The sequence below is a fragment of the Rhyacophila brunnea genome, unplaced genomic scaffold, assembly GCF_057557595.1.
Source record: "Rhyacophila brunnea isolate RB1 unplaced genomic scaffold, BYU_Rbru_1.0 scaffold_4, whole genome shotgun sequence".
NCBI lineage: Eukaryota > Metazoa > Arthropoda > Insecta > Trichoptera > Rhyacophilidae > Rhyacophila > Rhyacophila brunnea.
The window spans coordinates 10,629,676-10,651,461 of NW_028233068.1; the positions used below are offsets into that span (position 1 = coordinate 10,629,676).

At 32.8% G+C, this 21,786-nt stretch overlaps 1 protein-coding gene across 1 annotated transcript; it reads right to left on the minus strand.

The window, feature by feature from the left end:
• Positions 1-1,005: 1,005 nt before the first annotated feature.
• Positions 1,006-17,135, minus strand: LOC147066864 (phosphate carrier protein, mitochondrial-like). Its single transcript, XM_085954852.1, has 9 exons — positions 17,073-17,135; positions 10,438-10,572; positions 8,504-8,615; positions 5,953-6,122; positions 4,732-4,893; positions 4,175-4,353; positions 3,560-3,698; positions 2,306-2,437; positions 1,006-1,773 (listed from the first exon to the last, which is right to left on the minus strand). Exons 2-9 carry the CDS (start codon positions 10,555-10,557, stop codon positions 1,687-1,689), a joined length of 1,101 nt encoding a protein of 366 aa, XP_085810978.1. The 5' UTR covers positions 10,558-10,572; positions 17,073-17,135; the 3' UTR covers positions 1,006-1,686.
• Between the last annotated feature and the right edge of the window lie 4,651 nt (positions 17,136-21,786).

Below are 21,786 nucleotides of genomic sequence, written 5' to 3' on the forward strand. Positions count from 1 at the left end.
TGTATTAAGTGGACAAGGCAACTATACCTAAATCGATTAGGCGATACAATGCACTAATACCCAAATGTATTTTCAAATGACCTGAAATAATTGAAATAGTATTATTTTTTCTTTTCGTGCCGTCTTCTATCGAAGGTTTTTCACATAATATTGACATATTATGTTAAAAAAATATTATACGCGGGTCCACCATAAAATGAATTTAGTTCACATATATTTAAGTCTTATACTGGCAATTCCCTGTTATCCGTCGTATCCAGAAATTTGTACGTATGCAGTTCGCCGTATCACACTTCACCGTGAAATGTATCAGAAATATATGGTCGTATATTAAAGACTGTCCAACATCTTTGGGTCGTATAGTACTGAGATAAAATTCATGTATAAATAAAACACGGTTCTTGTCGGTTTACAGGAAGCCAGCGGCAAACAAATTTTGAAAATAGCCGATATACTGGATTATTTGTTAGGTTAGGTTAAGTTAGGTTTTTGTTCTTGAATTCATGAATTTTGCCAAAATCAGCTATGAAAATTGAATTATTGTTCATATTGAATCTAATAAAATTGGTGACCGTATAGTATACAGTCATCTCTTTCAGATAAGAAAGCTTACGGCTAACTGTGTCACGGTGAAATGTTTTATGTACAATTTACATGTAACCGTCAACAAAATCAAAAAACACTGTGCTGAGGGCAGTAAAAAAAACGTATTTTAAAACAAGCTACAGTAGAACCTCGATTATCTGGAACAGGGATGACGGTAGATCCGGATAATGAAAAATCCAGGTAATTGAGAAGAAAAAAAAATCTTATATGAATATTGACACATCTACAGAATTCCAACTCTTCGAATTCGAACAACGCGTAATTTTTTCATCTCTTTCCGATAAGAAAGCTCATAGCAAACTGTGTTACGGTGAAATGTAATACGTACAATTTACATGTAACCCAAATAAACATGCCTAAGTGTACATAGGAATAATATAGAAATAGAAAATGAACCAATATGTTTAAGGTATGTATTTTATTTTTAATACTTTCTAAAAATAATAGTTTATAACAACAGTTCCACATCAATAATATCATCTCTTTGGAATCAAATAAATAAATATGACTAAAATAAATTTAAATTGTACAGAATTCAGACACAAAAACATAAATAAATAGTAAAATTTCAACAGAAAAAAATCGCATATTGTGATACGATTATTGCATTGTAGAAGAAATTTATACAAAATAAAATGGAGAAAAATAAACAAGTCAGCCGCCGGCTGGTAAAATAAATAAAAAAATAGCCATATAAATTACAAAAAAAATATAGATACATCATGTAATAGGCCGGCGGCCACTTAATCGAATATGGCGACGCTCTCGACAGTTTTAAGCTATCAAAGAAGCGTTTCAATCTATAATTTCATAATATGGCGGGTTTACTGGAACGTGATTGGTTGATCCGTTCGGACCGTATACTTTACAAAATAATAATACCGTAAGCACAATAGACAATTTATCGAAAATCGCCACGCTTTAATGTTATTTTTCAATTTTTTTTTGGTTAATAATGGTAATTGAACTAGATTTGGTAATTTTTTTTTAAGGTGGGATCCACCGCGCATTTTGATTATCGATTTTGTTCTTATTGGCAATGATGTTAAATTATGTTTCTAATTGTTTTGGTTGGGTGACTTAGGCGGTCTTGCCTTCGGCTTCGAGCCTCTTCCTCATGGACTCGGGCATTTCTGGTGGGGGTGGTCTGGGCATGCGGAGCCATACCTGAAACAAAAAACAATCCAATAATAATAACAATTTCATAAGTATGTATTCCTAGTCTAAACTGAAGTATATTTTATACCCGGTTACACTTTTACGGTTATATATTTTATATCCGGTTACGGTTTACACTGGATTACTGTCCAACAAGAACTTCTTGTTCACATGTTAAAACTGTGAACTAACAATCCCCTCCAGTGCAGCTAATCACACGTCCGTTTTCAAATGAGGAACACCTCCAAATCTACCATTTCAATTTACGCTTCCATGATGTACGGAGGTGTCAATTTACGTAATTTAAAGTATTTTATAATAAAAATTTGTCTACAACGATCAGGAGTGATGTTAGAATTATTATTAGTAAACTTTTGGTTTATTGCGAAGAAGAAAAGGAGTAGCATCTAAAAGGAGAGACGATACATTATTTAAACAAGCCTTATGATAAGACTATTCACAGTGAGTTAATGTAAATTAAAGACTAGCCTGGATAAGACTATACTTTTTAATACAGAATTAAAGAATAATGAAAGGTCACCTTGACGGCATCATAGATGAACCACTGCAGGGCAGTCAATGTACCGATCATCACGATCCTAGGGCCAAGACCCTTCCATACTCCACCCCATCCAAGTTTGCCAACGATACCTCCAACGGTGGCTGAACTGTCCTGTAATAACATTAAAAAGTTGCATTAGCTCAATGAGAATATTATTTATGGTTGAATTGATAGCCATAGAAAAAGTGATATTCTGTAAGTTGGCACATTGAAAAATGGTAACCTTATATTTTATAACTGTCATGTCTGTGCGACCTTTTGACACTTTGTTATCACATATATTATGTAGTGATTGTTTATTTATATATTGTGGATATGAAGGTTTACAATAATTGACATAATCTGTCATTTCAGACAGTGGTTATAACCTTTGTTTGTTTTATAATGCTTTAGTTCTGGTATTCCGGTAGTGGTCAATGAATATAGTGATTAATAAAACAATACATAACAAAATGAAGTTTCAGGGTTTCGATTGGTAATATTTGCACAGTTTTTAATTTAAGGAACTGACATATCGATACTTCTTCTATTGGCAGCTCCGAAAACTGAATGGCAGCTCGTGTTCTGGTTAGCAAAGCAACATTGTTAACATAACCTACGTAAGCATTTCTTGGTGTTTTACGTGATTATTTATTTTATATATAATGGTCGATGTATTGTATATTCAACTGTCTACATACTTTGATATGACAATAATATGTGAGATGTCAAATATAATATTATACACTATCCAAATATGTACATAGTATGCAAGGCTTATTTTGACATTATCTCAACATATAATGATGTATGCAATGAACTAATCGGGTGAACCTGAAATTATAGCGGAACATCATAGAAGTGTAAAGTTCTCTTCAAATGAATCTGCAATGCAAAGTCACCTGTAGCTTACTTAATCAGTAGACCAGAGGTCCTTTTTTCACTTCAATTTCATACATTTAGGCTCCATCTCTATAAAGTTTTTTTGGCTAAAATACTAACAATTTTTGACAGAGTGGTTGATAGTAGATTGAAGTTTTCTATAAAGGAAACAGCAATGTGACAACTAATTCAATTACTAGTCTTTTTTCCACTTTACTTTGTATATATTTAGGTTCTGTCTTCTACGGTATTCTTCAACATTGTTTGTTGAGTAGTCTAATTTCATAGGGTTTCTTCGGTTTTATATTGGTGAATAGCAAGAAGCTGTAAGCGGTACTGCGTCACTTATGTTATGAATGAATGAAAGCATACCTGGTTAAGCTTGGAGACGACAGTATCAGCAGGATGTGAGACGATAGCGCAGAAGACACCGGCAATGTAACCGGCGGCGAATGTCACCACCAACTGTTCTCCTTTTGTGCACTGGTCACGTGGCTTGGGGACAACAAACCTAACAAACAGAACCAATCATTAGTCGAGGACATTGCAAAATATTTGCGTTCGTGAAATATGTGAGGGTTTTGCAAGGCATCAAAATCAATTATCATTAACCCCAATGTCCCAATGACACTGAGCCCCAATATGAGCCAAACGAATTATTAAATAAACAATGACATTTTGAATCAGTCGATTCGATTGTGAATGAATATGGAAAATGGAACATCTTTTATGAATTGTTCTGTATCTTACAGAAATGCAGAAGTTTCTAAGAAATACATATACCTACAGCGGTTTATCACTTCTCATAAGATAACACGTGTCACTACTTTGCATCGCGCTACTGAGGCAAACAAAGACACCGCATATTTATTTTGTATCTAACAATTCCCAACACATGTTGCCGGACACGGTTTATTTAATTTTTACAGTTCTGCACAATGTGGTCATACTATAAATCTGGTATTAAAATTATATGGGTGTTCTCACTTGTAGAGGAGCTCGACGGTCTTTTCAAAGCAGGCAAACTTCATCATGGTGTACGGGATCTGCCTGAGCCAGAGGGGAACCAATCCTTTGTAGAAGGTCATCACACCGTCTTGCTGCATCATCTTAGGGAGGGCCTCCCTAAGGTTGCTGGCAAAACCGGGCATGGTTTGGATACGGACCTATAACATACATTAGAATTTTATATTAATATTTCTTTGTTCTAACCAAGTTTTTCATACAAATAACACAAAACCTATCTCAAATTAATGGAATTACAAATAGTACTCATTTTTTCTGGGTATAAATAGCATATTTATCGCAATTTTTCATGATTTCAGAGTTAAGTGTTACGTTGACTTGTTTTCCAAATGTGTCTTCCATTCCAAATTATGTATTTACTATGAATAATGTCACATTCTTAAATGTTGTCTTTAGTTTTAAATGTAGGTAACTATATTTATTATTTTGTGTGCCGTTTTCATTTACTTCATTTGAGTAACAAAACGACAATCACCACAAATATATCAACAAAAAATATAATTTCAAGATGAATTTACCTTGGCAGCCTCCATGGGAGACAGGGCAATGTCGGCGAAGAACTCAGCTGACGCTGAAGCAGCCAAGTAAAGGAGTGTGCGGTAGGTGTATGCTGTTTCCTCGGAGATCATGCTACCATACTGTACTTTGAACACTTCATACAGACCGAATTTGCACATACCCTAAAAAGAGAAAAATACAATATTACTACAAAATTCAAACTATGCCAGGTATCTAATCTTATAATGGTACTTACAATTTAAAATTATGATATATGGATCCAACTTCTTCCTGTTCATTATATCGCACCGTGAGTGTAAAACCAACGTATCTGCAAATTTTTCAATTTCGAGATTAAATGCAAAACAACTGCAGAAGTCGTGAACCTGATCATGTAAAAGTGAAGTAACTGAAAGAACATGCAATATAATGTAGGTATAAACCAAATATTATGTTTTTTTTTTAGAAAATCTATTTCTCCTAACAAAACGAAGACTTCAAACCCTAATATATCCAAAATATGTCTTTTGCAGATGCGTTGGTTTTACACTCACGGTGCGATATATGGTCTCTTGTTATCAACACTGTTTAGATAACGCTTGTTGTCTCGCATGTTCCACGCGCTTTCTTGTTTCCCGTCCAAACTATAGAACCTTACTTAAAATGTAGTATGTAGATTAATAATTATAGATGCCCATTAGATTTGATCTTGAAAACCTCAATATTGTTGGTAACATATGAAATAACCAACCACAATACATAGTAGAGCCCTTGATTATCCGGATTGTACTGAACAAATAATTTCAACAGACAAAAATAGCCAGAAACAAACAAATAAATCAAAATTTTATAGATAAAAGGGGTACAGCATTGTTATTATTTACATAGCCACCCATCAATAGGATGTTTAAACCAGATTGATGAAATGTTTACGCGTATAATACAATCAATAGATCAGCGCATCTATTCTATACACAAGACTGCTATCGGTAGCTATTGAGGGTAGTTTTTCATATTGTTTGTATCGAAGTATTATAATTGTTACAATAAGTTAGCCGTGTAAACAGTCAAAACTGTCTATCTCGCTCTAAAATTTAGCACACCCAAGAGAGGTGGTGTTAAAACATAGCACTTATTGTAACATTACAACTAACTTATTGTAATTGTTACAATAAGTGCTGATACCTCGATACAAAACTCCTCAAATTCTCACATCAATATAACTTGCGAAGATTACATACCTGGGCAGAGTATCCAAAGAAGGTGGGGGCCCATCCTTTAGCGAGGCCTCGCATGCCCTCTTCCTTGACGGACACCTTGAATCCATTAACGACATTCTTGTACTTGTCAGGGTCTACTTGGAGACGGCACTTCACCAGATCGAGCGGTACCACGGCAGTGTGGGTGATTCCTGCAGTCATCAAGGAAATAGTAATTTAATGAATTCTGTTTACTTTCAAACCAAATTTGGAGTATATCTTTTACAAAGATGTTGAAGAAGCCCTTCAAGTTATGCTATTTATCTATGTAACATAAATTAACTGCTCCTCTATCTCTTCACAGTTTGTATGAAAACTGGTAAACCAAGGGTCGTAATTTTTATTTCACTTTCCAAAGGAGAAGGTTATCTTAAACATCTTGGATCCTGTATTATTAAATTATCTATAGTTTCATAGCTTTCATTTAATCGGAGATTCGACAAAGTGGATATAATATAATGAGATTTTACATAGGATTATAGTGCCTGTACACGTGCATGGATTTACTGGCACCAATAATGTGTATTTTAAATTATCACGATAACAACTATTTACACGTTAAAGTGCTGACTGTCCCGCAAATCTCATTATTCAACATGATGTTGTCATTTTATGGTTCCATAATATGATAGGTCGTGAAAATCGGTTAACCCGTCTACGCGGTGTAGTTCCATTTTTTTACAGCAGGTTCGCCACTATTGTTCTATTGCGCAGGCGCAGATATCGCACAGTCCAATTGTCACGTGAACATTCAAAAGCTTCTGAACTATTTTAATCCATTTATGAAATCTTGCAGCGTGCAATTTTGTTATGGCCGTGATAATAGGTACTGTCAGCAGTGAATCCATGCACGTGTAAACGAGGTATTACAGTATTTTATGCATCTTTAATAACATCTCGCAAACCAAATTCATGTGTTAAAACAACCTTCATAGAATGGTCTATCGATATGAAAGGTCATCTCTTATTGTAATGGAAAGCAAATACAAATAGAATGCAAGTGATTTACACCTACCAAAATTGAAAAGGTCAACTACATACATAGATAATAGAGAGAGTTGTAAGTAGTTTTTTTTTTGTATCAATACTGATTCCAGAAATTTTTTAATACCTAGGTATGGTTGAATTGGTAATTTAAAAAAATCTAATTTACCTACTAGCTTCAGAGTCGTAAAGAGCTAATTTCAAAAAAATATTCAGTTTCCATCTTTATGGAAGAAATCTTAATAATTATATATAATTATGATTATTAATTAATGAAAGTGACAAATTTTAATGTTACAAGTTGTATGTACATATTGACCATTTATGAAATTGGACAAGATCCAATGCCTTTATGTTATTACACAATACATCAAATGATCCACAACACGTTACGTGTCAGACATCATTCACACATAGTGACGACCGTCACGCGTTTTGGCAAAGTCATGTGCTGTATCTTGACCTCCGCGAATAATTCTATTTCCATCCCGGCTACAACTAGTTTACCATGTGAATTATTTGCTCTTGGTACAGTTGGCCGAGTGCCAAACAATCCGCAATGCACCCGTTTAAGAATGAACATTGGGTTCAGGGCGTGACATTGTACATACCATTACAACACATCTGACTCTGATATAAATAAATAGATCACATATGAATTCATTATTTTAATAAGTCCGTTTGACCTTTTCTATATAGATTATGATGCGATTTTAAAAGATTGAATACTATATGTCTTTAGAATTAATATAGGGTGATATTTTAATTAATATACAATATCTGTAATAAATTAATAATATAGTATTTTGCCACAGTTTTTAGATTGATACGATTAGGTATGTTTGCCTACATCAGATAATTCTAATAAGGTGTGTATATAATATGTACTAATATTATTAATATTTACAATATGAAAGTAATCTTTCCAAATATTGAATTGATAAGATAATAATGTATACATTGCGTATTATTGTCCTCGTTCAATCTGAAATGTGTAATCCAAACATTTGAATGACAGACCAGAAGTTGTCCACGGGCCAAACTCAGAACTATAATCACCACGTGATATTAAAGTAAAAATTAGAAAATTAAATTGATTTTGCGTAAAATGCACATTTTGTTTTGAAGTTTGTGAAAATATTAGAAATCATCTTGTAATGTTTTATAATTATAAGTGAAGATTACACCACATGCTCTAGAAAAATATAAATAACCAATGATCGCCCACGCCTTAAATGCGGGAAAGAAAAATAGACAGATATACACAGTGATTTTATTATTAGTCACCAATAAACGATAAACCCACAATTATTCTTGAAACTGACGATATTATGATAAAATAAATTCTATAATTAGACTTGTAAAGACTGATATGACTTAGATCGTATTAATTAAGATAATTATGCTATCGTAGTAGATTTTTGGGTTTCCACCGTGTGTCTTTTTTCCTTCTTTACTCGACGTTCCCTTTACACACGGTGAAAACCCAAAAATCTACCACGATAAAAAACAACCGTGAAAGCCTCAAACATTATATAATTATGCTTACCGCAAGACAGGATTCCTCCGAGGCCGCAGAGGAGGAAATATTTGTTTGAGCCAAACTCACAGGAGTCGCCCTGAGCTCCCGGTGGGGTGGCAGCCGCGGCAATGTGTCTGCCCTGTTGACAAATTACGACCATGAAATAACAATGTTAATGTATCTTTCTGTTAACACTGATAACTGCACATGATGAGCAAACAAGACAATAATTGTGGTAAGCATCGTTCAGATAGTAGATTACATTAATAATTGTTTTGTGAGAGTATTAGTTAAATAAATTAACCCTTCCATAAAGCTGTCAAACTATCGAATTGGCTTACACCATTCCGATGAGACCTGCTTATGTTTAAAATGAGATCCAATCAGTTGTTCTCATATCTTTTAAAGCTTACTCAATTAGCCCAAACACCTTCGATATTATACAAATTTTTAATTGGAAGCGTACAAACATAATATCTTCGTTTATCACTGTTATTTTAAACAATAATCAGGGGAGATATTGATTTGTCTTGGAAAATATGACAACTAAAACATTTATCATAACAATGTTAGATCTTCTTCCAAAAATTAAATAACCTAAATCAATTTAATTGTATTAATTATTTTTACAGCGCTTGTCTTTTGATGTGATTGGTTTGGTCAAGGTTTGTGTCTTGTATGTTGATATAATTGTTATTTGTCTAATAATTTAATAAATAAATTGTTCTGCATATTTTTGTTACCAATTGACAATGTCTGTCTGGACGAAACTGGTCTAGGCGTAAACTTATAATAATTTAGAAGTTGTTTGTTATTTCTAATAATTAAATCAATTTAATACAATATGAGTCGATTCTTAAATAATAATACCAAAAATGCAATTGGCCATCCATATTATATGTCTATTGGCAATGTATTTTTTAAATCCCATTCTAAATATTCAGGAATACATAGTAAATATTCTTGGCAACAGCATTATACTAGTGATCCAACAATGGGGATTGAATCGATCTGTGCAAAAATGAAAACAAGAGTTCTTGTTATCTCATTGACATATTATTTTAGGATCCAATTCAAGTGTATCCTTGAAATGTTATCATACAATATTAAGCCATGAATATTTTTATCAATCCATCAATATTGTAGATATTGATTGACAGCTAATGGATGTCGTAAAAGCTTTAATGAAAATTCCCATACAAATATTGGCAGTCGAAAGGTACTAAAAACAGAATCATAATTCTGTCACAATGAGTCACTGCAATTTTATGAACCTTGATTTAACGGTCTTCAGATTTAACGGTGTTAATTTCCGATCCGCACTCAGCTCGTAAACAATGTTCAACACAATGTGATCACACAGCATTGCGTACGGTGATTGGTTCTGTTGTTGTGTTGTGTTGTGTTGTTACTGCATGCTGGCCGACGTTTTAATATGCAATTAGTAATTTTATTTTTATAAAATTTAAACATTATTTATTTGTTTAGTAAAATACATATAAAGTCGATTTTCTAACGCAGTCGGAAAACAAACCTTATTATTAACGCACACCGTCTCGCCTGAATTTGTCTGTTACATTGATATGTTAATGTATTATGGATTGCTAATACATTTAGATTTGATATTATGACAGTAATGAAAATGGTCTTCATACAGAATTCAACCACCATCGATAAATAATTTCTTTTTTTATTTAAAGTATTACTATAAGCTAGCCATTCGAGCTTTGTGATCCCAATGATACGCGACAGAGATATGAAACAGAGTAATAGTCTCATAAGCACCGATCAAATGGAATTGAAATGAGACATTGGTTCTGTGAATCTGTTTTGCAATGTGTGAAGCAGTAATTTTGTCTTCGTATAATATTAGATGCCTGATGGTTGATTAGTTTTTTCAACTGAAAAGAGGATTGGACTACTCCTAATTTGATAACAGCGTTCGATAGATGAATACTTACAGGAACCAAAGCCCTGGAGAGGCTGTCCCTGTTGGCCTCCTGCTGCTGCTGGCATTGGGCAGCTGACAGAGGTCCCTTAAAGGGGGAGCCTCGGGCCAAATCCACAAATGATGAGAACATTGCCGCTCTCAAATTCTGTAAAAAGAAAAAAAATGATAAAGACAGTTGAATATAATATAATTCCCTTCAAAATCTTGCATACGAAACCACCTTTATATTTTAACACTTGGAAAAACAGGAAACACACCAATGTGAGATCATACTATCTTATTTCTTATATATCCATGGTTAAATCAGTTTTTATAAACGTGATGTAATAATTTAACAGATGTTTAGATGATGCTTCTTAATAAGTTCAATTCATTCAAAGTGGTAATGAAATATTCAAGTTGCGTAAGTAATCTCAACAAACATTTTTCTGAATATTGTTTACACTTTATTTCATCAAGAGGATTCACGAGTGAAATATAAAAAAATCCCAAGTTTTCGAGACACGTCTCGTCTTCACAACAAACATCTTATGAATAAAACAAATAATATTAGTCTTACATAAAATGGATAAAAATATATTTGTTTATTTATCCAATCTTCAGATCGCAAATACAACATCGAAAATTAATGTCAATATAAAAAAAACCAGGTACTGATATAGCTATCATAATTATTTAATCTACATCAATTATTGCATTATAGCGTCTGTACACGTCCATGGATTTACTGGCAGCAATGTTGTGTATTTTAAACTAGCATGACAATAACTCTTTACACGTAAAAGTTCTGACCGTCTCTCCAATCTCATTCTTCAAGAGTTTGTGTCAACGAGACACGATGTTGTCATCGTATGGTGCTATTTAACAGATTCCGACAGGTTCGGACACGTTCTTACATAATCGGCAGACGATAAGTTATTATACCCCGTTTACACTCGCATGGATTTACCGCTGACAGTACGTATTATCGCGGCTATAACAAAAAAAAACACGTGTAAACACGTATTATCGTGCAAATTGCAAGATTGCATGCATGGTGATATACTCCTGGACTTCCTGTCTTCAATGGGGAGCCGGAATAAAGTTTTGTAGGCCTAAGCGTGCAGCTTGGTCACATAGTCAATTAACAGAATATGAAAGACTTATGACGTATCACTTGGCTATCTGGATAAGAAGAAATGTGATAGATTTAAAATGCTAATTATAGTATGTATCTAGATATAAAATTTCAAAGTAATAGCTTTAAGTGTAATATTAAGATTTATACCATTAAAATTGTAATTAATTTAGTAATAGGAATAGTTTGTAAATCTATGTAAGATCTTGTTTTATGAGTTTGAAAGAAATACGTGTAAAAGATGTAAGAGTGGAAGAGAGTTAGCATGAAAGTTCTTTTTGTAGTGACTGGCACTCTCACGCGAGAATTTTTAAAAACATTTAATGAGGCAGTCAGAAGAAACACGTGTTGCGAGCGAACGCAAGTTGAATTCGTGCACTCCGCGCCAAAAATAAACTATTGTTTTAATTATTAGCATATAAGTGTGTAGCAAAGAAAATCACTGAAAATATAAAGCCACGTGCTTATAACCAAAAAAAAGACAAAGACTTTTCATTTAACCCAAATTTTTTTGTGAATCCTGAGTTCGACACAGTTCTGAGCTAGCCCAGAACTCGGGATATCTCAATGGATTAAATAAAATGTTTAGAAGCTTCTGAATTTTTACGCGACAATTGGACTGTATGATATCTGCACCTGCACAGTAGGACGATAGTGGCGAACCTACCAGTAAAAATACAAACTACACCGCGCAGAGCATTTTTGACAAATACTAATTTTCACAACCTGTCAAATAGTACTATAAAATGACAACATCGCGTCTCGTTTACTCTTGAAGAATGAGATCGGCAAGACAGTCAGCACTTTTACATGTAAACAGTTATTATTGTGATAGTTTGAAAATACACACTATTGGCGCAAGTAAATCCATGCACGTATACAGGCGTTATTATATCGTGCATTTGATAGCTGTTGATTTAGATGATTGTTGTTATTGACATAATAGCTATGTTATAATAGAGAAATATGAAGTCATGTAATGGCACATCTGCCTTGCTAATTTCAGAAATACCAAAGTGGAATTCCACTTATTATTTTAAATACCTAAGTATCAAGAAGACTAGCGAGAGACAGGGATACTTGGAGGCGCCGCGTGGTGTCCATATGCTCCGACTAAGGGGCGGATATGGCCGAAGAAGAAGAAGATAAGTACTGTCTTCAAAGTCAACTTTCTAGAAAATCTATTCGAAATCTATATGATTCTATGTTAGTTGGTATGTAGTGTTGACAGATAAATTCGAGTGAAAACCTTCAGAACAATCCAATCTATCACGAGTCACACATCACCAGTGCAATCAATATTATTATATAATAAACACTATATTTCAAAACATAGAATTTAATTTCATTGATTGATACAGAAGCATATTCTGCTCTATATATCAGAAATAATCACAAACATAAAATTTAAGCAAATGTCTGCCAGTAGCGAAGAGTGGAGGAAGGCTGTTAAGATCCGCCATAAATAGTGCACATTAAACTTCGTTAATCATACGTATTTGTTTTTATTGAACTAAGAATACAATATACAGATGGTGTTGGTTAGTCTTTAAAAATCAATTAAACGCTGCCTAAACCATACCATAATAGTTTTGGTATACTTTGAGCGATACGACAAAATTGTGCACACTTTTTCAATCATGCTTATTTGTTTTCGTTGGATTAAGAACACATATTACACAGATTGTTGGTTTATTTTTTTTAATTCATTAAAACCTGCCTAAACCAAACATAATGGATAAAAATATTATTCTATCTATAAAATATCTAAAGTTTAATTGAATTTTAAAAACTAACCAACACCATCTGTAAATAATTGTAGTCTTATTTCAATGAAAAAAAATATGTATGACTGACAAATTTTATGTGCATTCTTTATGGCGGATCTTAACAGCCTACCTCCACCCTTCGTCAGTGATATCTGCTGAAGGGAAAGTTATCAGGGTGAGGTTAGATTGGTTTTGTTGTTAAATCTGGGTCAATACCTGACAATAAAAAGCCAATACCAATGTAAAGCATTATAATATAAACTTGCTGTGGCTAATGTAGTGTAGATAAATCCATTCAAGGACAGTATTTTTTGCATTGATTGTTTTGCCATTTGCAAATGAGTAAGTTGCATTATAAGAAAAAATGTTTAACCAGAACTAATATTGACAACACATAAAGCAAATCTAATGTTCTCATTCAAATGTAGTTATAGACAAAACAAATTGATCGCCAGGTAATTGTACATAAGGACGAATCGCATTTCGTAAAAAACTGATCAGGTAAATGAAGAGCTGTATGACCAATTATTTGGTCAAGAATTGTGTAGTTGAAGGATTTTCAAAGACCAAAATTGAATGTCTGACTTTCAACAGATCTGGATGAATTCCAGACCATTGTTCACAGGATTGTAAAGCCAATGAGAAAATGAAGAAGAAATATAATAATAATAATAAAAATTGTGAACTATTTCACATTAATTCACTAATTCAATAGTTAGAGTGTTGTCATTATTCATTTATAGTGATATATATTATTCCCCCAATTCATTAGCATAAATCTCATAAGTTATTTTCGATCAATTTGAAGTCTTTCAACAGAATGGAGGTTATATTCAAAGGTTTTCTATACGAGGAATGATTTTCAGTGATTTGCCCAACCCATTGGATCTTTACTCTCGATCACACATGCATTGGAAAATGAAACACGTGTATGTAACGCCGGCCATAACATCTTTCAGATAGTGAGGTCAAGCATGATTTTATTATTGAGAAGATACCTACCTATAGAATATGTGAGATAAGTTAGCATAAATCTTAATTGGATAAAACAGTAATTATGTATACATACTAAACAAAATATAAAATGATTATTTTTCATATATTATAGTAGTGGCAAAGGGTGAAGGTAGGCTGTTATACTAAACTATGTCAGTCATAGTTTTTGTTTTTATTGAACTAAGACTATAACTTTACAGATGTTGTTAGTTAGTTTTTAAAAATCAATTAAATCCTTCCTAACCAAATCGTAGTAGTTTTGGTATCCTATGGGCGATCTGACATAATAGTGCACACTTTTTCATTTATACTTATTTCATTTCGTTGCATTAAGTATACATATTTACACATAATGTTGGTTGGTTTTATAAAATTAATTAAGCCCTGCCCAAACCAAACCATAATAGATAAAATATATTATTCTATCTACAAAATATTCAAAAAGATGTACGATTTAATGGCATAATTTTAGATATTTTATAGATAGACGAGCATTTTTTGACCATTCGTCGCTGTAGGATTGGTTTGTCGAATAGACCAAATGTCAAATGTTCATTCAAGTCACTTATGGGTAATGTAATCAGTAAACCAAAGATCATTCTTGCTTCAATATCATAGATTTAGGCACCACATCTATAAAAGGTTTATATATTAAATTAAAAGGTAAAAGGTTTATTTCAACATCTTTGCTAAATACACATATCACAAGAAAAACATACGCATCAGAGCATTAGTTTCTGCTCCATGGTGGCTAACTACGCTCAACATAATGATATTCACTATCAGTTACATGGATACGATGATCAGAACTCAACAAAATTAGTCTTATCAATAATTGCATTATATTGTTCAACAAAAGTTATAAATACAGTCATAAATATGTCGCTGCTAAAATGCTTCCTTGGAAATAATTTATTAGTTCACAAAAATTGATTTAATAATGAAGTTATTATTAGAGTATGTCATGTCCCTAAAGTTTGCAGATGCGTAAAAGTAGACAGTATTGAAAGGTTTCAGATTGTTTTTCATGCTACCTATATCTGTTATCAAACATGGCTTTATGACTTTGCTAATAGTGCCGCAGATGCCCGCATGAGCTTTTATAACTTTCTTTTTAGACCAAACCCAACCTAACCTAATCTTAAGCGCCGGCTAGACACTCATGCTTTATGACAATCTCACCTGCGCAAACCGGTTTGTATCAGGAAGCCCTTGCATATGGACGGGAAAACGGAAAACGTAAAGCGCTGTAAGTCTATATCACGCAGGCAAGTCGTGATATCATGAAGGCAAGTCGCTGCCGTCTTGCTGTCTTTTTAGTGTGTGATAATGATGCATCGAAATGTATGAAAATATCAAATTTTAAATTAACAACTATTGGATCGAAAATCATCTGCGCCGACATAAAAGGGTATTAAGCTCATGCTGGCATCTGTGGCACTATAACCATCATTTTTAATACGCATCATAACCTAGAAGGTAGGCATATTAAAAATTGAGTCAACGTTTGACACTTAATGCCTTCTTTCATTCAAGGATTGTCATTAAAAAAAAAATTAAAACTTACTCGACTCGACTCAGATTTAACTAAAATGTCACTACTGCAGTTTACAATGTTGACATAAATTAAATAAATTGAAAAATAATAAAGGTAGTAAGGTATAGGTAAAAGAAATAGCAGTAATAGCAAATTGAGTAATTGTTATTAGTCTATGATCTGCATTATGCATCTGTCAAAACATAATATTTGAAAATGGAATGTAGTTTAGAAGAAAATAGTAAACATTCATCGTACGCTTTGTCAGTTTCTAATCAAATAATTTACCAAAATTGTACAATCATTCTAATTTAGAGAAGTTTTGTACTTTTCTATGAGGCTCGGTTTTCCCAGCTCGGGTTTTACCTTTCGGCATCTAATAGGGTTTATGGCATGTAGGTATACAACTACAATTTAATTGATGTACTAATAGGTACTATTAGAAGGTTTAAACAAATTGACAATGGTTAGTTAAATGTGAAATCATACGGCAGGTACCTTCATACCTGTATTTTCTCAGCGAAATAATGACGTTGTTCGCTTATTATTGAGAACTAGAAATTTAAAATACTAACTGCAGTTTTGACATGGATGTCAATTTTTTTTTGTAAATCGTACTTTACGAAGATTCGTATTGATTCCTTGGTATGTCTTTAAAATTATTATTCAAACTAGAACTACCGAGAGAAAAAGAGATTAAAGTTTCGATTGACGTATGTAAAATATATCGATTTTTACTGCTTGAAGTACCTATGGCCTGTTACATGGTCACTTTACAACAAATACTACATTATATTAACGAATAATTAAGGAATAAAATACATATTTGCTGTCTTACGTATAATTAAGTCAATTGTATTGATCTTGGCAATTGCAAAAGACTGTAATAGATGATCGATCGTGACATTGGCTCATGTCACACTGTCAATCGAATAACTCAATGCAGATTTACATGATAATTATATCATTAAAATAACTGAAACCATTACAGGTTTTCTCGGCATAAGTATAACTGCATCTAATAACCCTGAATAACTATTATCATAGAAAATTACGTAATTTTACCGCACATAGAATTGTGTCAAGATTACTTAACTGGGGCACATATTACATCGTGGGAAAAACGGCGATTTCTCACACACTGATGGGAATATTAATGAAATATAAAAAAGGAAAGATTGTCGTGATTATTGAGCACATTATTAATATATTAGGATTGTACTTACTTAATTCTAAATGGGTAAAAGAAGGAGAACCCTAACGAGGGTTTGAGCCGCGGATTGGAAACTGAAATCAAAGGGAGCTTACGGCCAATCGAATCGACCGTCGGCGGAAGTTATATAACACAATGTTGCGATCCCGATTATTTAATTCCAATCTTCAAAAATAGTGGTAGAGTTTAAATTACTCAAAACTATCAATCAAGCACATAACAAAAATATCAAAAACTGGAAATCATTCATAATTTACTCTCAATTTTAATTAGGCCTTAATAAAGCGGACCAATAGTCTTTATTTATTCCATTCTTCACGACACCAAGTATATTTAAAACATTAGATTTTTTATCTTATTACGGTAAATTTATTTAACTATTTGAATATTTCCATTTTGTTACGTAAATAAACAAGATTTTTATCATTCAAAATTTTTGACATTTGAAACCTGTGAGGGGAAACTATACTTCAACTAGCAACTTTTCGTGTATGTCACGTGCTATGCAGGTTAACCAACAGATTTTTGTTTGTAACGGCGATTGCTGTCGTGCTTTATTTTATCAGCTGGTAAAAATGATAAAAAATTAATAACGCAAATGAAAAAAATATTAATGAAATCAATAAGGTTTGAGTAAAATACTATTGTACGCTAATCTAATAATTATTATTAAGTGGTTAAGGTTATTATGAGGTTGAGGCGTCGTATATTACTAGACCAACGTCATCATCATCAGCCTGAATCTATCCACTGCTGGATGAAGGCCTCTTCAAGCTGCTTCCACTTCTCTCGGTCCTTTGCGTTGCGTTGCCACGTACTTCCGCAGAAACTTATCATTTTATCGATCCAGCGGCCTCTAGATCTACCTTGCGGACGTTTCGTACTTCTTGGATACCACTGGATGACTAAATTTGTCAAACGATTGTCTCTTCTTCGAGCTATGTGTCCAGCCCATCTCTATTTGAGGCTTTTAATGAACTTATGCCCAGCATGCACCTCTCTATACCACGTTGTGCTACTCTAAGTTTCAGGATCTCTCTTTTGTATCGTTAGTGAATTGAAATACAGACCTACAAACTTATATGAAGACTTGATGGGGGAGTCACTCGCAAACTACCCAATCAAGATTCGCAACTAGACAAAATCTGACATTAGAATGTGGTATTGTATCTGACATTAGAATGTGCTATAATGGTAGTTTGTAGTTCCATTTTTCACCGTTCTTTAGATAAGTTTGTAGGACTGTATGCAGTTTTGCAACTTGTTCATTTTGATGAGTAGCATTCATGAAGTGTCGTCATTTGGAGCATAAAAACAAATCAAACCCCAATATAACCTATGAATAGGTATTCGTAAGTATATAGGTTTCTACTTAAAAGGTTATATCGACACCCACAATGAATAAATCGAACAAAGCAGTAACTCACTTGTGGTCATTTTCCAGGAAAGCGAAATGGAAGTTTGAAAATTTCTCACATCGAAATGCAATACTTTTCTAGTAACAGGGGTGTCGATATTAGGTGTTAATTTGTTTTTAGATTTCAATTAAAATGATCTTACATAATAGATCCTTAATTCAGACAATTCAAGTAACAATAATGTATATAATTCACCTTACTGTTGAGTCCGTTACATGTATTTTTACACCACGTCGCAATAGGATTGGTTTGTCGAAATCGACCATTGAATGCAGAATGATTTTTTGTATCTAAATGGACCAGAACCATCCTTTTCTTTAAATTGCTTTGTAATGAAAACAGCATTCATATGCTGTAAAACAACAATTTAAATGCCTTCATGTATTTAAATATAGGATTATCAAATTTGTTTTTCGTCTCCTGAACATTTGACATTTGGTCTATTCGACAAACCAATGCTACAGCGACGACCAGTCAAAATGTGTCAAGCTGTACCTAACTACACATCATAATGTAGTATTTGATTTGTAAAAAAACATTAATTATCATTTTTGGGAAGGGTAAATTTAAACTCATTTCTATAAAAAAATATATTTTATTCAAAAATTAATATTTTTAGTTTACAATAAATAATTTACTAACAAAATTATACAGAAAACTGTAGAATTAACTAAAACGTTTCGTTTTATAATCCAAAAAACTATTAAATTACATCATTCATATTATGAGATCCACTGCTATTGTAAAAATAACATAATGAAAAATAAGTTTGCTTTGTGAGCTGTGAATACAGCCGATAATATACAATAGGGTACATTACATACAAGTCAGTACAGTTTAAACTTTTAATAATATTGACTGTTTAATAAAACTGACTTGTGTATTCATCAGCCCCGACACAAGAATATTGTTAACATATCCTGGGGCTGGATCACATTTACATAGTATTTTTTCAGTGATCAATGGTGTTTGAATTCTGCGCATCCATTCTATATTGCCCCCATAAGCAAAAAGGCAGCTATTTGCCAAAGTCACATTTTGAGATGAGACTTTAACGGTTTTTCAACTTTTCTTAATAAATTTTTAAATAATGTGGATGAATCATAATATGGAATAAGCAAAAACCAGTATATTTTCAATCGATGCTGTGTTTTTGCTTATGAAACTCGTTATAATGTCTTTTTGTTTAGAATAACTACCGTTTTTGTGAAAAAAAAACGAAAAACAATATGTCGATTATTATGCTGAAATTAATTTTATACCGCTTTTGACTTTATGTCAAATGGTTCAATCAACTCAATTTGTGATTTTTGCCGAAAAGCTGCCTTTTTCCTTATGAGGACAGTATACACAAGACTGCTTTCGACCCGCTACGTCAGCTATCTAGGGTAGGAAAGTATCGAAATATTAACACATCGTAATAATTAGACTAAGTTAGCCGTCTAAACAGTCAAAACTGACTATCTCGCTCTGAAATTTATCATAGCCAAGAGAGGTGCTGTTAAAACATATCACTCATTGTAACAATTATTACAACTAACGTATTGTAATTGTTGCAATAAGTGCTAATATTTTGATACTTTCCTACCCTAGATAGCTGTTTTAGCGGCCGAAATCAGTCTTGTGTATAGAATAGATGCGCATAGCAAAATCCTAATGTATTAAGCAGATGGTTGATGACCATCATTTTGGGTAATTAATCTATTATTTCACTCAATTAATATTAAACATACTTATATAATTTGAAAACAGCTCTGAAACATACCTACTAGAAAAAATCGTTGAAAAAAATACGACACCGGATGGGACACAAACTCGCATTCATCAGATTCCGGTCAATATATTATATGTTTTACCAATTGAGCCACCTGCTCCTACCTAATTATCATACAAGTGATGCACTTCATAAATTGCATTAATATTGGCAATCGCCAACGTCAGGATCTCTCAAACTTTAGTCTCAACATACCAGTGGCGGAGGGTGGAGGCAGGCTCTTAAGATCCGACATAAATAGTGCACACTAAGTTTTATCAGTTACACATATTTGTTTTCATTGAGCTAACTACAAATTGCAGAGTGTTGGTCAGTTTTTAAAATTCAATTAAACCCTGCGTAAACCAAGCCATAGTAGATAATATTTCACCCTCCATCTTTAATATAATTATATTTTTAATTAAACGAAAACAAAAAAGTGTAACTGAACCAGTTTGCACTATTTTTGTCGGATCGCCGACAGCATACCCAAACTACTATGGTTTGGTTAAGACAGGATTTAATTGAATTTTAAAAATGAACCAGCACCATCTGCAATTTGTATTATTAGTTCAATGAAAACAAATAAATATGACTGACAAAGTTTAGTGTGCACTATTTGTGTCGCCTCTTGACAGCCTACCTTCATACCGGTGTCAATACTTACACTTGCTAATAATTTCATAAACTATGTTACTTTCTCAATGTTATATTCTCAAATCTTGTGAATTATTTATTGAATAAAAAAAATTGTTTACCAATTAATATTAATAGAGCTGTACCTTGGAAAATGTTCTGATAGTACAATTAAAAATATGATAATAAATATATACTCATTTATCAAGATCACATTTTATCACAGAATAATATTATTACAAAAAAATAATAAAATTACAAGATAAAAAGAACTGTTTATATACAACGTTTTTAAATTTTCTGTTGAATTATTATGCTCAATATGCTCAAACTTGTACTTGATATGAAGTAAATAAAAAACAAACAAACAAACAAATATAGAATACTGAAATGTCATTTTGACATTTCATTTTGATTTCCATAGCAACGCACGTATATATTAATAATTTAGTTGCTAGGACCACCTCCTTAGCAACCAATAATAGTCTTACTTTTCACGGATTTTTCTGAAATAACTTTCCATACGAACCAGAATTAACTGAAAATGAATTCAATTCTGCTTAAAGATGGCTAAAAGCTAATAATGCATTGTAATCGTGTTCTGATATATTCTAAAAGTTTCAAATGTCGGGAAGTTAGTTAAAAATCGATTGCAAGATTTGTACTGGACATACAACCACCGGACAAACAAGAATACAAGCTAATAAAAACGTTGTAAATGAGACTGAGCGCAGATAAATTAAAAATGTGATCTTGGCTGAACATCAACATAACTTACTCTATGTGAAAGTAGTCACTAATGATTGCAATCCCGGACAGAAATTTTGTATGCTACCGGCGAGAGGTATGGTCAATCCAAATTTAGACAAATTTAATTTTACGTCCTAGATAATGTGATAAAATCCAGCAGTAACTCCTAC

What these genes read in the sequence shown, in the direction of transcription:
- LOC147066864 (XM_085954852.1), bottom strand. Translation starts at nt 10,557, where the DNA reads ATGTTCTCATCATTTGTGGATTTGGCCCGAGGCTCCCCCTTTAAGGGA. An exon ending in CTCCCATGGAGGCTGCCAAG is followed by an intron (nt 4,354 to 4,731) that starts GTAAATTCATCT and finishes TGTATGTTATAG; the next exon opens with GTCCGTATCCAAACCATGCC. An exon ending in ACCGTCGAGCTCCTCTACAA is followed by an intron (nt 3,699 to 4,174) that starts GTGAGAACACCC and finishes TCTGTTTGTTAG; the next exon opens with GTTTGTTGTCCCCAAGCCAC.